The sequence below is a fragment of the Ceratotherium simum genome, chromosome 6 (genome assembly GCF_057802395.1).
Source record: "Ceratotherium simum simum isolate JZ-2026a chromosome 6, ASM5780239v1, whole genome shotgun sequence".
In the NCBI taxonomy this organism is placed as follows: domain Eukaryota; kingdom Metazoa; phylum Chordata; class Mammalia; order Perissodactyla; family Rhinocerotidae; genus Ceratotherium; species Ceratotherium simum.
In genome coordinates, this window is record NC_141905.1 from 31,344,665 (window position 1) to 31,357,449 (window position 12,785).

The 12,785-nt window shown below is 50.9% G+C and overlaps 1 protein-coding gene across 1 annotated transcript in view; it reads right to left on the minus strand.

Moving 5' to 3' along the window:
• Positions 1–9,454: 9,454 nt before the first annotated feature.
• The window catches only part of COL13A1 (collagen type XIII alpha 1 chain), an 83,116-nt gene continuing 79,785 nt past the window's right edge, over positions 9,455–12,785 (minus strand). The window contains exons 34-35 of the mRNA XM_087432097.1: positions 11,641–11,679; positions 9,455–9,964 (exon numbers count right to left, since the gene is read on the minus strand). Coding sequence (XP_087288223.1) covers positions 9,962–9,964; positions 11,641–11,679 — 42 coding nt within the window. The 3' untranslated portion in view covers positions 9,455–9,961. The remainder of the gene's footprint in view (positions 9,965–11,640; positions 11,680–12,785) is intronic.

Consider the following 12,785-nt stretch of genomic DNA (forward strand, 5'->3'; position numbering starts at 1 on the left):
TTTAAATGAGAAAAAATAGATACTATGTGGTTAAAAACAAAAGAAAACAGAGCAAATCCCTGATAGGCATAAGGAAAAGTGCATTTGACCTACTGAAACCAACAAAAAAGTTATTGCATTATCGAATCACAAAATGTGACATCCCGTCTCACCCTTTCATTTTGAAGATGGCGAAATGGAAACTTTGCACTATAGCCTCTGCTCTCCTCTGGAGATATGGCATGTCACAGGTCTGCACAAAGAAGTTTGCTGTGACATATTCAACCTAAAACCCATAGGAAACCCCAGAGACTTCACTTATGACCCTGAAACCAAAAAACAAAGAAAACAAAGCATTTCTTCATCAGTAGGTCCTAATAACAATGTTTTATCAGACTTAGAATAGAAACTAAACTAAACTAAAATAAAAGTGTGTGGGGCTGGCCCTGTGGTGTAGTGGTTAAATCTGGCATGCTCTGCTTCGGCGGTCCGGGTTTGTGGGTTCAGATCCTGGGCGCAGACTTACACCACTCATCAAGCCATGCTGTGGTGGCAACCCGCATACAAAATAGGGGAAGATTGGCAACAGATGTTAGCTCAGAGTGAATCTTCCTCACCAAAAATAAATAAATAAATGAATAAAAATAACAGTGCATATTTCTCTTCTTATGGGGAACATAATAAGATAAATGATACAGCCATTAAAGACTCTATTTAAATGAAAGGCACCAGGAGTGTTTGGTAGGAAAACAAAACTGTCACACAAGTTGACCAGATTGCCAGTCTTTCTTCCCACATGACTTGCTTTGTGGAGGTGAGCTACAGTGATGCTCAGTGTTGCTCAGGGAACTGGGAGGAGTGGTGGAGAGCTCTGGGGGGCAGAGGAGAGGATGGGGACGGAGACAGAAAGAGATGGACGGGGACAGAGGAGGAGGCCAAGTGGTCTGAGGGTGAGAACTGAATGGAGCAAGAATGAAAAATAAAGCAAACAGAACAAGAGCGGATGCAAAACAAGAAGGTGAGAAATCCTCAGGGATGCCAAAGGGAGAGGGGGTGGAGCCGGGAATAGCGGGCCAGAAAGACCATCAGAGCTGACTGGTGTCAGAGATTGCTAAGGGGCTTCGGAACCATTTGGACAAGTGCCAAAGCAGCAAGAAGGCGGAACCCTTCCAGGTGCTCCCCATCTGCTGGGAGGAGAAGCCAGGGCCGGGCACTGTCTGGATGTAAAACGGGGCTCCTGGAGACCAACGACTGCCCTGTAGCCAGGAAAGGTCCTGTGTGTAGAAAAATGACCTCTTTTTGGTAAAAGGCACCAGAGTGTGACAGGGGTTCTGGAGGGGGTCAGGATGGGACAGCCATGTGTGTCGTTGGGGACACCTGGGGTGGGGGTGGGGGGATGCCTCACTCCAGGGGGCTTAGCACCAGGTTGCCTTCACAGGAGGCGCTTTTGACCCAAAGGAGAGCTCAGGGGAAATAACTTTTTAAAAGTCATAGCAAAAATACAACAATTAGTAAAAAGAAGACATCTTGCCTGATCATCAAAACAGAAGTGATAGAAAAACTTAAACCATTAGCAAACTATATGCAGGTAAATGCTTCCTTCTTCCATATAAAAGACCCACTGCCAGCAGTATGGACGGTCCTTACCAAAATAATTACCACAAGAAAAAAAAAGCAATTAGTGTTTTTATCATCTAGAGACTACTCTTGAAAACCGTTTTTTCCTAGTACCTGATCGATACAATCATTCAGATAAACTGTTGATCTCCATTATGCAATTTTGAAAATTAGGTTCTGAGTCACTTAAAAAAAAATACATTAAACCCTCAATTAACCGCACCGAAGTTCCCTGCAAGACATAATGAAATAGAACTTTTCCTACAGAAATACTGAGGTAATGACTGTTAAATTTAAGATGACAGATTAACCACATAGGGAACTTGCCCACGGTGTCCAAGAGGGCACAGGAGTAGAAGGAGGGTGGGAGGCTGCTAGGAAGATAGAAGCAGGCCCAGGAGCCATAAAGCATCTTATGTTGGAGCCAACAAGGGAAAATCTTCATTCAACCAGGAAATAGGTAACTGGAATTTTAAAGAAAGGTTTTGAAAAAATTGTCGATTTTTCTCTTTTAGGGAAAAGAAAAAAAAACCCCTATGAACATTCATGGAATTTAGTTTTAAAAAGCAACTTCCCAGGCGGTAGTCCACACCCATCCTCACGTCCCAAGCCCAGTGGGCCACCATTTCTACTTCTCCATTGCACACCATCCACAGTATTGGTCAACCATGCACCCTGTGCAGACACAAGAGGACCTGCTGTGAACCTAATTTCGCCAGAAATTTTAATGGAACTTTCTCAAGTGACTCCAGTTAATTGAGGTTTGACTACGAAAAGCAAGGTTTTTTCCTGAACAGGGACCACTAACCATCGCACCGTCTAACCTTGATACAGCTCTTCCTCGTGTTCCAAATCCTTTCACAGAGATAGTCTTCCCCTCACCTGTGAGGCGGGCAGAACCGGCCCCGGTTACAGATGAGGGAAGGGAGGCTCAGAGCGTGCGAGGCACCTGCCTAAGGTCACCCAGCTGGCAAGCGGTCGTCAGGACCAGCACGCAGACATCCGTCCTCCCAGGCCAGAGTGCTTTCTCATCGGCTGGGGGAGTTGCAGGCACGTTTATTTTAGCGGACGTTTGCAATAAAGCACTTTGTCTTTGGAATGAGTGGAGTGCAAGAAAAATGTCTCTTAGCAGGCGGTTTCACTGCATTTCTCGCAATGAAGGGAGCCCAGGGACAGGCAGCTTCCTCTCTTAAAAGGTGCCGTAATGGATCTGTCTCCCTCAACTGTTGCTTGTTCAGAGCAGGTGGCTTGCTGGCAGGTGATGAAGACCAGTTGACTATGTACAATGTCCAGGATCCTGTGAATCACCGGAAGTCTTCAAACTCGTTCATTTGTGTGTCATGTCATATAGGGATGCTTTCTATTTCTCCCACACCGGGGGATGGCAGGAGCATTGGGCAGCTGGTTAACTTGGCTGTAAAAACCCAGTGGTACCCACTGAGCCCACATCATGTCTGGATCACCTTCTGGGTCCATTAGCTCTGACTTTTGCCACATCCAATTATGCACATGCACCCTGACCCTGAAGGGTGCTGAGATGGACCCATGCCATTTGTCGCAGCCCTGGACGTGCTACTCCTATCAGGTAAAGAGGCCGCTGTTCCTGCTGAGGATAGACGTCCAAAGAGGGGAAGAGGCGGAGCTGTCAGTGAAGGTGGGGACTGTGATTGACAGCTTTGTGGGCCAGACACCAATGGGAAAAATAATAAACTTGCCTTAATGCATTTTCTTTAACCTACGGGGCTGATGAAAGATGTTGTTATGGATTTAAAGTCAGAACATGTGTCCTGGTGATCCAGCCTCTCCATTTTGGGATCGTCTTGGGGAGGAATTCCTCTGAGTCAGTTTATTCCAGAAGACTTTGCTTTCCTTTGAAGACCAACTGCCCTTTGTCTCTGCCTTCCTCGGGCTGGCCCTCCCTCCCTATGCACGTGTCATTCAGGTCTGACCTTATCTCCCCACCAGGGGTGAGAGGAGGTGAGAACAGGGGGCGTTTACCCTTGCTCCCCAAACAATGCCCACCTGGCCCCGTGGCACCTCAGGCCCTCGGTAAATGGTTGCAACTCTAAGTTAACAGGAGGTGTTGAGTCCTTGCCAGAGCTTGGCCTGGAAGGGCTGGGGACGACCTGTGGGTTGGGTCATGGGCAGTGTGAGCCCACCTCCTGGTTTGCCAGGTTGACATCTGTTGTCAGGGCATAATTATTAACTGTGCTCTCCCTCCCCTGCAAAGGGTCCTGGACTGAACAGAGAACATGGCCACCCTATTCATGGAAGAAGCAGGCAGTGAGGTGGCCTGTGTCTGGTGACCAAGGGAGGAGGCAGGCAGTGGGTGAGTAATTTCCAGGCGCTGTCCCTTCAACTATCCTGCTAAAGGAAGAGCTTATTCCAGATTCTCTTGAAAATACATAGCGGCTGCCTCTCTCTGTTGTCAGCCTGGTACTGGCTGGGGCAGCTCAGGGCACCAGACTGGACGGTGAGGCCCTCGGCTCTGAGGGCCAGCCCAGGCGTCCAACCTCTTCACCCAGTCTTGCTCGTGGGCTTCTCTCCTCTACTAAGTCGTTGTGCCTTCCTCTCCAAGACAAACGCTCTCTGCTTTTCCAGCTCGGTACACTCATCAGCTTATGACATTTGACAGAAGCCAGGCAGTAAAGGGATTAACGGTGGCAGCACCAAAGGAAGTTAAAGGAAATCTGTTGAGAGGGGGCTGGGAAAGGTGACAGGTCTCTGGCCACAGCCTCCTGGGGAGGCTTTCCAAGCCCAGAGCGGGACAATGGTGGAAGCCCCTTCTGCAGAGAGGTTGCTCAAAGAACCTCAATTCTCCATGAGAAAGGGGGCACCCCAGAGCCCTTGCAACTGCAGCAGCAGCAGAGGGCCCGGCTGCAGGTCGCAGCAGAAATCTCCACGGGGAGTCGGAGGAGACAGGTGCGGTGAGCCTTCGCTCTGGCTGCGCTCTGGCCCCTGGAGAGGGCAGACGGCCCACGCTCTCCTGTGGTCACCCTTTGATCACCCCCTCAAGCCAGGCCCCCGGGGAGGGTTCGCCCGCGACCCTCTGTCCAGGGACAGCTCCATCTTCTCCTTCCTCCTGGGCAAGGCGCTTTCCCCAAGGCTCTGGGCTGGCTGGCTTCACTTCTTGGCGACTAACCATGGACTCTGGCCCTTGAGGAGGGATAGAGAAGATGTTTGAGAAGGAGTCTCACTGGAGATTGGCACGTGGGGGCCCTCCAGGTCAGGGGGATTCTACAGACCCGCTGACCTTGGCAGACCCCTTGCGCCCTCCCAGTTTGGACCTGCTCTCTCTACCCCCTTTCTTCTGCCACAATCCCATTTGCCCTCCTCTGATTTGAGAAGTCAGTGTGGCCCAGGATCACGCTCACTGGAAGATTCTAGCAGGGAAAGGAGGGCAAGGCAAGGGAAGGGACTGCCTGCCTGCAGCGGCCAGCTCCTCTCTCTCTGCTTTGTAATCCCTTCCGGGCCTACTCGGTCCTCTCTTCATTCTGGCTAGGTTGGCCACCACAGCGTCCTCCGGCTGCACCCTCATTTAGCACTTTGCACACACGTCCTGGCACTGCTGGGTGTCCCTGTTAGCTCCTGGAGGACAGGCTGGGTCTTCAACAGTCCTCAGTGACCCCTCCCTTCCCATCCCACTGCCCACGCATGGTGGGTGCTTAATGAAGTAGGTTAATAACTCAGCACGTCCTAGACATTTAAGAGCCTTGACCACTGCAGGCAGGCACTGAGCTAGGTCCCTCGGGATCCTGATGAACAAGAAAGTCTCTCCGTCTAAGAGTTCACTGTCTAATATGGAAGACTGACTTTCCTACTCTAATAGACGGTGGAGGAAGAAAAGGACACAGAGTTCCAAGGAGGGAGACTCATCCAACTGAGGAACCCAGAAAAGTCTTCCCTGGGCCGTGGAGTCTGAGCTGGGCCTTGAAAGGAGGGTAGAACTTAGGGAGAAAGAAGGGCATTCCAGGCCAAGGGCCCAGCATGGGCAAGGGTGTGGAGGGGGAAGTGTGCAGAGTGAGTGGACCCTGGGAAGAAGAGGGCCTGTTGGGGAGGCCCCCACGGTGCTGAGGCTTTGTCCCTAGCTCAGCTCTGCTCTATCTACGTCTTCTTTCGACAGACACTTGGCTGTTCCTTGGAGGCAGGATTTTTCCAGGAACCAGAAGGTCACTTTGCAAGTGGAATTCTGCCTTAGCATATAAAATCCAGCTCCCTTCCCTGCGCCCTCCTCCCCCTTCCTCTACCACAGTGAGGAGCATGCTGCTTCAAGGAAACCACCCCCTCGAAAATTCCACTCCTTGGAGAAAGGAGTGGCTCGTTCCTGTTTTGCTCCTGCCTTCCTTCTCTGCCCTCCACCTCCACGTGCATTTCCTCCTCTTTTCTGGTTCGCTCACCCGTGGCCTGCCTTTCTCGTCTTTTCCAGTGGTGTGGGGTCTTAGGTGCTGGGTGTCTCAAGTTGCCTGAAAATGTGTGAAGGTGCAGGCCCATCGGAGCCAGGCTGCGGAGCATGGGGTGGTGCGCGGGGAGGGGCGCAGAGACCCTGAGGTGAAGGAAGGCCAGGGGAGCCTACCACGGCAGCACAATATCCCTGAACGTTGTGGGGCTTTGGTGAGCCCCCTGCACGGTGAGTGGTTAACCTGTAGTGTTTAGTCTCTGATGATTTCAGCAGCGTAGACACCAATGTGAGAAGCAGCCTCTGCAGCCATGCCTGCCCTGGGGCAGCTGACCACACTCACCTCCTCCCGCGCAGGACAGGTCCACTTGGCATCTTGTTATTCAGGGTTAGGAAGCACACACATGCTGCACACAGTTCCGCAATACCAACTCCATGCATGATACTATCACAGCCAAATAACTCTAGGTGGAGGGGCATGGAATCCCCAGCGTCCCAATCCTCCCAGGAGCTGACGGTCGATGGAATCGGAGGGTTTCAGGGTGTCAGATGTCCCCCAAGTCAACTTCCTCATTTGACACTTGGGGAAACTGAGACCCGGAGTTGCCCCATACCGGATAGTTAATAGTGGGGAAGAGACTGGAAGCTGAGCCTCCTGACTCGCTGGCCAGTGCTCTCCCCTTTCACGGGCCAAGTCTAACCCTCCGCGTGTCTGTGGCATTACATTCTGCCAGGTGAAGTCAGGGCCCCAGGAAGGGAGGCCAGCCCTCCACCTGGCAGGGAGGAGGCACGGGGGAGGCTGAACTGGGGTGTGGTGTGTGGGAGGGGCCCTCTCTTCCTTAGCGAGTGGGACTTCTTTTGGTCCACATGACTCCAGAGGCACAAGCCGCCGACCTTGGTGAGAGCCATTATTAGGGCCTAGATCACCTGTTATCCTGTCACCCATGGGGGCACTGGTTCAGTCTGTTGTCAAGCTAGGTGTTTGCAAGTCTCTAGGTAGACAGTGCTGGGTAACAGCGGGTCCCCTGTGTCAGAGCACAGAGCGCTGGACGGGAGAGTGAACCACAGAAGGCTTCAGGCCTCAAGACTCAGCGCCCTACAGTTCACAGAGAACATTCACCAACAGGACCGTAATTTGCCCCACGGGGCAGGGCTGGGTGCACTGCTGGCTCCCTGGGCAGGCAGTTCTCATCAGGAGGGGAGTGAGCATCTTTAGCCTCCCTGAGCCCTCTCTGGCCGCCAGCCCCTCAGCGCAGCCCCTCCCGGGTCCATTCCTTCTGCATACACCTGCACGTCTCCTTCTGCCCCTCCCCCATTATTCCTGTTCTCCTGTCTGCCAGCATGAGTGCTCATCCCAGCTACCCTGCAAACTTCTCGCCCATTTGTTTCCCTACTTCTCATCTCTCTGCGCTGCATGTAACACAGAGTTGAGTTGAGTTAAGGTCCAAGTGGAGAGGCTCAGGGGCCCTGAGGTCAGGATCCCCAGGGTGTGGGGTGTGCAGCTTGCAGCCCTGTGACGGGGGGAGGTCCTGGCCGAGGACACACGAGGTACTGAACTATGCAGGGAGAGAATGTGCGTGCACACACGGGTCAGACCTCGGTGAAAGGGGAGATGTGCAGAGCACCTTCCCCCGCCTGTCTGGGGCTCTCCTGCCACCTCCTCTGTGCTTATTTTTCCTTGACTCTTTTAAACTTTTCTTTACACATATTTCTATTTTATTATCTATATTCTTGCAAGGGACTCGGAATCCTTTGCGGTATTATCTGAGGTGTAATAGGTCAACGAATAACACCAGGACTGGAACAAAGTAAATGAGGTTTCTGTCTGCCCAAAGTTATCCAGGATATTCAGCTAACACAGATCTCAGTTTCTGGAGCTTTCCAGTTAATGTTTGACTGTATTTTGAGATCATCCGTGGGTTCTGATTGCTGCAATGAGAGTCTGAAAGGGAAGGAGGCAGTGGGTCTCGAAGAACCAGGTTACACTCTGATTCCTCAGGACCTCGGACGGGAGTGGGAGGTGAGGAACCAAAAGAAAATGGGTGAGGAGGGTGGTGTTGGAGGTGGCCTTAGTCAGCAGAGCCAGGGTGAGAGCACCTCTCAAGGAGCAGAGATGTGGGCAGGGACACACTATGACTTTCGTGGGCTGTAGGCCCTTTTGACTTTGTGGGCTCCCTCCTACATAAAAAATATAAGAAATTATATTTTATGACTGCTCTGGTAGAAGGACGAATAAAACTCTGCCTGGATTCATGATTAGATATTCTCCTTTTTTTTCTTCCGAATTTAAAAGAAATGAAAATGAAAATATTTTCCTGGCCTCTGAAAGTACCATGGGCGTAGGCTTGTGTCACTGGGCCTGGCAGAGAAGTGAGCCCTGGATGGGGTCCTGGGAAGCTGGCTCTGGATGAGAAGCATCCCTGGGCTCAGGATTATTTGGAAAGTACATCCTGGAACTCTCCCTCGGTAGGAAAAGCAACTTTGCCAGCTGGTGGTTTGGGCCCAGGTCGCTCATGCTTCTGCCACATGGGGAGGGGACAGATGAGCTCTGTTCAATGACCGTAGGGATCGGCTCTAGTCCGACTGCTTCCCTCTCCAAGTGAGGAAGCCAAGAAAGACTCAGAGGAGGAAGCTGTCTGATTTCCAAAGTGTCTGAGTGGACGTTCCGAGTAAGAATTCCCGTGCCGTCCCCTCGGGTCTGGGCAGCACGTGGTTCCAGGAACACAGTGTGGCAGGGGGCTCACGAATGTGGAGCTCCTAATTTAGAGCGTATGTGACTGTGTGTGGGCGGAGTCTGAGTTTAAGTTTGCCATTGTACTGTCTAGGGAGAAAGGATATGTTAAGAAAAATTAAAATGTAAATAAAACCAGGGAGGCATTTACCTGAGCTGTTTGCTATTTTCAAGCCCTTTAGAGGCACCATTTTATGTTGTAAAACATCTTACCATAAACCTGTACGCTGCACCACAGGTAATACTCACCTAGTCTTTAGAGTAGGTCTTCTGAGACCTGTACCAAGCAGTGTACTATGAATAGAACTCTATAACACTCTACTTATTAAAAAATAAAAACAACTTCAGACGGCCAATCTGGCGCAGGTTTGTGAGTCTTTTTTGAATGTTCTTTGTTGGCGTGGAATGGCAATGAGGCAAACTTTTCAACTGCTAGTTGTGAGTGGACCTTGCAAATCCATGTCACATGAACGACCAGCAGTAGCTGTTACTAGTGACTGCAGCTCAAAAGGCAGAAAAACAAAAAACCACCAAAAAAACAAAAGCAGTAGCAAATAGCCCTTTGTAACCCTGGGGGCCCTGGGGGGATTCAGCAAAACTGAACCTTAAATGCTCAAATGGCACGGTAATGAACTTGGGACATGTTACAATAGACATTGCTTCATACAGTCCCCTCCCTCCCTCTGTTGGATGTAACATTACAAAACATTATACTTCTGAGAACCCCTGCTTCTGGAACTTCCTGCTTTCACACGAAAGAATGCATTTAATCTAATGATTAATCAGGATCGTGAATTGCCATGTTTCATTTCTTTTTTAATAATGAAAATCCATAAGAGTTTAAAATATTCTTAGACATACCTAGCTTGGCAAACACCGCGGACTTCCACGTTTCTATGAAATCACACATAAGCTAGCCAGCCCCTCAGTGCTGGTTGGCCCCCTTTGGCACCGGAACAATAATTTATTAAGCTTCAATACCTAATAAGTGTGCACAAATATCATGCAAACATGACCATAGTCATAAACAAAAGTGTATTAGAGTCGTAGACTTATACAAAACGTCTTGTAAACAAAAGGGAAGAGGTTGGTATTTTCTGTACAAAATAGGCAGGTTTTTCCTTTTTAATAATCTGTAAGATGCATCATACTTCTGGCATTTTCAAAAAGTGAAAACTGTATAAAAATAAATATTCTATGTACAAACACACACACAGGCCAATCCCAGGTTAGAGGCATCACTGTAAGACAAAAACAAACATAAAACAACGCAGAGTTAGCGTCAGGGGGTCTGCGGGTGTTTATTTCCCTCGTGGGAAAGGAGGGAGATCCTGTCGTGGTTGGATGAGAGCTCTGGATAGCGGAGTTGGGGGAACCACGGGCTGGGAGACGGAAGACCCCGAGGGTGGGAAACCGCTGCCTCCTCCAGTCACTCCCCTTCCTGGCCACTAGAGGGCACTTGCTCTCCATGCTGCCTTTGGAGGCCAGGCTATTGTTGAATTACTGCATCTTCCCAGACTGAATTTATGGTGTGAACCAACCGACACGGGGCTCTCTAGTCGCTTCTCCAAGACATTGTACCTCTCGATAGTGGCTGTTCTTCCCCTGCTAAGCTTAACCATTTCTATGTCCTAACCATCAGAGCAACCTTGAAGAAGAAAATCTTTTTCTTGGAGGGCATGGGGTCTTATCCGACACAGCTCTTACCTGCGTCTGTGGAGCTTTAACTAGGCCCAGGGGAGCTCACCAAGAGGATGAGGCTTGGCTGGAGGGAGAGATCCTTGGGGAGGCATCTCCCTGAGGGTTGAGCTTTTCCTTCTCTGGTGAGGGGTGCTCTAGGGACCTGGGTGAGTAGGCACTCCACCCCGGGCCAGGGGTCTTGGTGGTTTCACTACTTTTATTCAGTGCCGTGGACTAATGAGCTCTGAGCATTTAGCACAGAGAAGCTACTCATCTCACCATGAGTGTGCCTCTGCTGTCCCTGGGACAGAACTGGATGAGCTAAGCACAAACTCTTGACAGGTTGGGGTCTCCAGCCCCTTTGTGAGGATGAACCAACACCTTGAGATCACCGTGGTGGAGGGCTGGTGAGAAGTCTTCGAGGGGAGGCAAGGTGGGGGAGGCTGTGGCTGGGACAGCATGGCAGCTGCTGCCTTTGCCAGGGACCAAGTTGGGACCATTAGCAAACCGACGGCCCTGGTCAGGCCGGGGAGCCCCGCACCGTGGGGGCTGTGGCTGAGTGGGGTGACTGCATGCCAGGGCACAGCCCTGTGGTGTCAGATGGCTTTAATAGTGGCAATGCCAAGGCAAGTGTGGACAAATGAAAACTCATTGTTGGTAGGAGTTCTGGGAACCTGGAAGAGCTGGGGCTGCGGGTCTCATGTGTGAGGCATGAAGGTCTGACAGCTGACGTTCAAGGGGAAGGGGAGAGTGGTGAGCCGGGCAGTCTCTATGAGGAGGTGTAGAAGCCATGTGAGTTTATAATTTAAGCAACTTAGATTTCCTACATCTGGATAAATGTCATCGTATGACTGAAATGACCTCATATGAACACTATGAGAATAGCTAATGATAACTGATTTTAAAACATGGTCTAGAACTCCTTGGAGGAAAGGTACTGTATATATTAACCACACAAAGCATAAAGATGTCATCTGTGTGGCTACATGGAAATTCCATAAACTGAGGTTTGCTGATGCCTTAAAAAGCATTTTTAAGTGTTCTCCCAGTGCGTGCAGTGCGTGGGATGCGTAACGGGCACCCTGCCTTTGTGATCGTCCCTTTTTGACCCATGTCTTGCTGCCTAATCTGCAGAAAGGCCCAGAATGGAAATTGTGGATGCTTTATCACACTGTGGAGAATGGACCCCCAGTACGCCTGTGCCCCCAAGGCCCTGCAGACCCCCAGGAAGCCTTACCTTGTTCCAGCAGCCCTGGACGGGTAAGCCGTCTTCACCCTGCAGTGAGGAAGGAAGGCAGATGCTCAGACTCTCCGGGATGGCCCACCAAGCAGGCAGAACAGGGGGACAAGGGCCACATACATTGTGGCAGCTGATTAGGATGTGGCCCACCTGTTACTATTTCTTTTCTCTACCCTTGGGCAGAGCCTCGGAAGCAGGTGGGAAGCAAGTCCGCCTGTCTTCCCGTTGGCTAGGATCACATGGAGTCACAGTGCAAGGCCAAGAGGGGCTGTCCTAGCCTGTGGGGTCAGCGAGCAGAGGCAACTGGAATGCCATGGAAAGGAAAACTGGGAGACCCACTGGTCTCTGCTCCACTGTACGAGGTGCTCATGGGCACATCATTTAGCGCTTGGTGGCCTCAGTTTTCCCCTCTGTAAAACCTGGGGAAGGTGTGGCCGTATGAAACTTCTGCTAGGGTCCCCCCTCCGCCAGTTCTCCCATTCTCTTATTTTTCTCTCTTCCTTAGCAGTGGGACGAGGAAATCTAGGCGGTTCTTATCTGATGATCAATAAGGAGGAAGAGGAGGCTCAAAGGGACAGGCACCCTCTTGGGTATTGCAAATGGCCCTGAAGTGCTTTCAGCAAGGAGACAAGGGCTATGGCATAGCCTTAGCCATTGCTGGGAATTTGGGGGAAGATGCAGTGGCAGGATGCGAGTCAATTGTGCGCTGTATGTCCCCTTTGCTGGTGGCACCCATGGAGCCCCCTGTAGCCTCAGGATGTCCCAAGTCTTGTTGGGCCCTGGTTCCTGGTCTCTCTGGCACACCTGCAGGGAATCTAGGATCTTTGAGAGACAGGTGGGGAGAGTGAGGCTGAACTAGGGCAAACATCTGGTTCCCAGGTATGTCTACTAGAATTGCAGCCCAGATTCTAGAATTCCAGACTCTAGAGCAGAGAAGGAGATGGACACAGGGTTTCAGGGGACCAGAGCAAGTGGTCAGCCCCGAGGAGGTTGAGTGGGAGCCCCCTGTGCCCTGGACCAACTTCATCCACCACGACAGGTGCCTAACCCTCTCACCTGGCGTTCAGTGGGCAGCCGGCCGGACCCGGAGGGCCGAAGAAGTGTAGTTATCTTGTACTAAAAGTCATGATCAATAGCTCCCC